Source organism: Sinocyclocheilus rhinocerous, unplaced genomic scaffold, assembly GCF_001515625.1.
Source record: "Sinocyclocheilus rhinocerous isolate Xijiao unplaced genomic scaffold, SAMN03320098_v1.1 scaffold1636, whole genome shotgun sequence".
In the NCBI taxonomy this organism is placed as follows: Eukaryota; Metazoa; Chordata; class Actinopteri; order Cypriniformes; family Cyprinidae; genus Sinocyclocheilus; species Sinocyclocheilus rhinocerous.
In genome coordinates, this window is record NW_015628289.1 from 308,876 (window position 1) to 312,320 (window position 3,445).

Genomic DNA, 3,445 nt, shown 5'->3' on the forward strand with positions numbered 1-3,445 from the left:
CAAACCGTTGCAGTCTGTCAGTCATATAATGGAAGTGAATGGGAATCACGGCTTTGAGAGTCAAAAAAACATACACAAACAAAACCCAATTAAACCCTGCGGCTCGTGACGATACATTGATGTGTAAAGACAAAACGATCGGTCTGTGCAAGAAACTGAACAGTATTTATATTGTTTTTTACCTCTGATTTTCACCGCAATGTCCGAACTGTCCTGAGCGCGTTCGCGTCTTCTTCTTCAGCCGGCGCGTGTGGCGTCTTCTTCTTCTTCTTGCTTTACGGCGGATCGCAGACTTATAAGTGCATTACACATCAATGTATCGTCACAAGCCGCAGGGTTTAATTTGGTTTTGTGTGTGTATGTTTTTTGACTCTCAAAGCCGTGATTCCCATTCACTTCCATTATATGACTGACAGACTGCAACGGTTTGAGTTAAAAATCTCTGTTTGTGTTCTACTGAACAAATAAACAAAGTCACCCACATCTTGGTTGCTCTGAGGGTAAGCAGATAAACATCACATTTTCATTTTTGGGTGAACTATCCCTTTAAGCAGCAAATCAGCATATTTTAAAATGATTTCCGAAGGATCATGTGACACTTGATCCTTCAGATGCTTGAATTATGCTGAAAATTTAGCTTTGCCATCACATGAATAAAATATATTACAATAGAAATCTGTTTTTTTTAATTGTAATAATATTTTCACAAAAACATTTTTTGTTATTATATAATATTGTTTTTGCTGTATTATATTTTGGATCTAATAAATGCAGCATTGGTGAGGAGACTGTTTCTTTTAAAAATGATACATTTGAAAGGTAGTGTACGTGAGGAATAATGTACAGTCAATCTGTCTGTTTATTATGCAGCTGCTTACCAAATAAATAAAAAATAATAATTTATTTTTTAATGCAAGAATGAAATCTACCAAAATTATATTGTCTGTCAGTAAACAAAAAAAAAAAAATCATAACATAATTCCAGTTGTATTCCAGAGAGCCAAACAATAAATACTATAACAAATGATGCTACATTATTTCTAATACTCATGTTACACTTGTTTTAAATGTGCTCCTATCATGCTGTCTATGCAACACAAAGCTCACATGCCAAATATCTGTTGATCATATTTAATAAAGATTGTGCTCAGTCCACCTTAAAGGGCCATTTTGAGCAAGAGGATGATTTCCGTCGCAAATAGTATGTTTCTTCGCCTTTCTTGGGTTTTGCTTCTCCTAAAGTCATCAAAATAACCTTCACGATCGGTCTACTATATACTATAAACTTTGATGAAAAAGAATGCAGTATCTGTTTCAGAAAGGTTTTTCACAGGCTTCATGCCAGTCCCGTCCTTTGACCCTGGGAGTGAATAATCTGTGGTACTTTTTGTATCTGTCTACTGTAACTTGATGCTGTGTGTTTTATGAGTTTGGAGTTGTATTCTTATTGAGCCAAAGGAGATTTATGTTACTTGCTCGTTCTGACCTTGATCATAGCATCTGCATACATGCATCAATAGAATTTATGAAATGTCGTACTTTGTGCAGAGATGTTCTGGAAACAAAGGAGCCAAGCTGAATTATATGAGAGCCAGCCTAATTGAGTTCAGCTCCTTTGGTCAGTGTCAAGGTTGTGCGCACGTGACTGAATTTACCATTGGGTCGGCGGGGCACACGTGACTACACATACAATTGACGTTTCGTTTATTCATGCAAATCCATCAAAGGGAAACTAAATATTCTTACACTTGCTCCCAGAATCCTTTAAAGTACATGGACGTGAAAACCAAATCAATGATATGGATGTATGAAGACATGGAGGGAGAGGATGAGGGTGAAGATGAAGATGTCATTGTTGAGATCTGAATAGCCCTGTGCTGATGTAAATGAAGAAGGAAGCCTGTATGAAAAGTAGCGTGAGCTTTTGCATATGCATCAATGCCAATCAAAGGCTTGTCAGGGGTCATGCATTTACATAGAGATATCAGTGATGCTATGGGAACCCAACAAACGGGCGCTCAGTCCACTTATGAATAGAGAGCCCTGACCCGGTCCTTCAGCGCCATTAGAAAAGAAGTCAAGGAAGTTTATTTGGCCACTCGCCCCATCTGAGGGGAAATGATGTTCTTCAGGGTTGGGTTAGGTAACTGTCAAAGAAAAGATGACGTTTTGGTGAGAGATGATGTCTTCCTGGAGCATTTTGTGTGTTGTGGCTGATTTGATGAATTGATGTTGAATGATAAAAAATGTGTTTCTGATTGTTTGATATGGTTCAAACATTTTTAAAGATTTAATTTTTTCTTTTTTTTGTGCTTTTATGTTGTGAAGTCTTGTTTATTTATTTATTTATTTTCATTTCTTACAGGAAGACTGCAAAAAGTAAAGCTTTCTCTGCTGTCCAGTCAAAGGGTAAGACCTCTGTACAAATGACTAAAGCTTGTTAAAAACATGTAGTGTCTGGTGTTAAATGCAGCTGCCAGCTCATTGTGCACATATCTCTTTATTGTAATGCTTATGTTCCACAATTAAAATACACTAGTACTCAAAACACTACCAGTCAGAAGTTTGGAATAATTAAGCATTTTAAATGTTTCTGAAAGAAGTCTCTTATGCTCACTTAGACGGCGTTTATTTAATCAATAATACAGTAAAAACAGTAATATTGTAAGATATTAACAAAATTTAAAAGAGCTGTTTTCGATTTTGAATATATTTTAAAGGGGTCATATGATGTTGCTAAAAAGAACATTATTTTGTGTATTTGGTGTAATGAAATGTGTTTATGCTGTTTAAGGTTAAAAAAACACATTATTTTCCACATACTGTACATTATTGTTTCTCCTCTATGCCCCGCCTTTCTGAAACGCGTCGATTTTTACTTTGCAACTTTACAGATCTTCTTTATGCACCAAGAGCTTGTAACACTCCAAAGAGAAAGAAAAAATTGAAATCGCATCATATGACCCCTTAAAAAAATGTAAGATGAATTTTCAGCAGCCATTACTCTTTAGTGTCACCTTCAGAAAACATTATTATTAATATTTCTTATTATTATCCTTATTGAAAACAGTTTTTGCTGCTTAATACTTTTTTTGTGGAAACTGTGATACTTTTATTTAGGGCTGCACGATAAATCGCATGCGATATTTAACGCGCATCTTGTCAGTAAAGCCATTCTGTAATCAGCGGTAAATCTCCATCACGTGCGGGCTTTCACATGGAGCAGCATTAACTACACAGAGCCGTTGTTCACCGACAAGCTGCGTAAAACATGCGCAAAATATGATCGTGATTTTGCGCAGCTCGTCAGTGAACAACGGCTCTGTGTAGTTAATGCTGCTCCATGTGAAAGCCCGCAGGTGATGGAGATTTACCGCTGATTAAAGAACCGGCTTTACTGACAAGATGCACGTTAAATATCGCATGCGATTTATAGTGCAGCCCT

The 3,445-nt window shown here is 36.5% G+C and overlaps 1 protein-coding gene across 1 annotated transcript in view; it reads left to right on the top strand.

The window, feature by feature from the left end:
• Nucleotides 1-2,674, top strand: part of LOC107737266 (centrosomal protein kizuna-like) — a gene marked incomplete at its 3' end in the record, with an annotated part of 53,787 nt that extends 51,113 nt beyond the window's left edge. The window contains exon 14 of the mRNA XM_016548731.1: nucleotides 2,670-2,674. Coding sequence (XP_016404217.1) covers nucleotides 2,670-2,674 — 5 coding nt within the window. The remainder of the gene's footprint in view (nucleotides 1-2,669) is intronic.
• Between the last annotated feature and the right edge of the window lie 771 nt (nucleotides 2,675-3,445).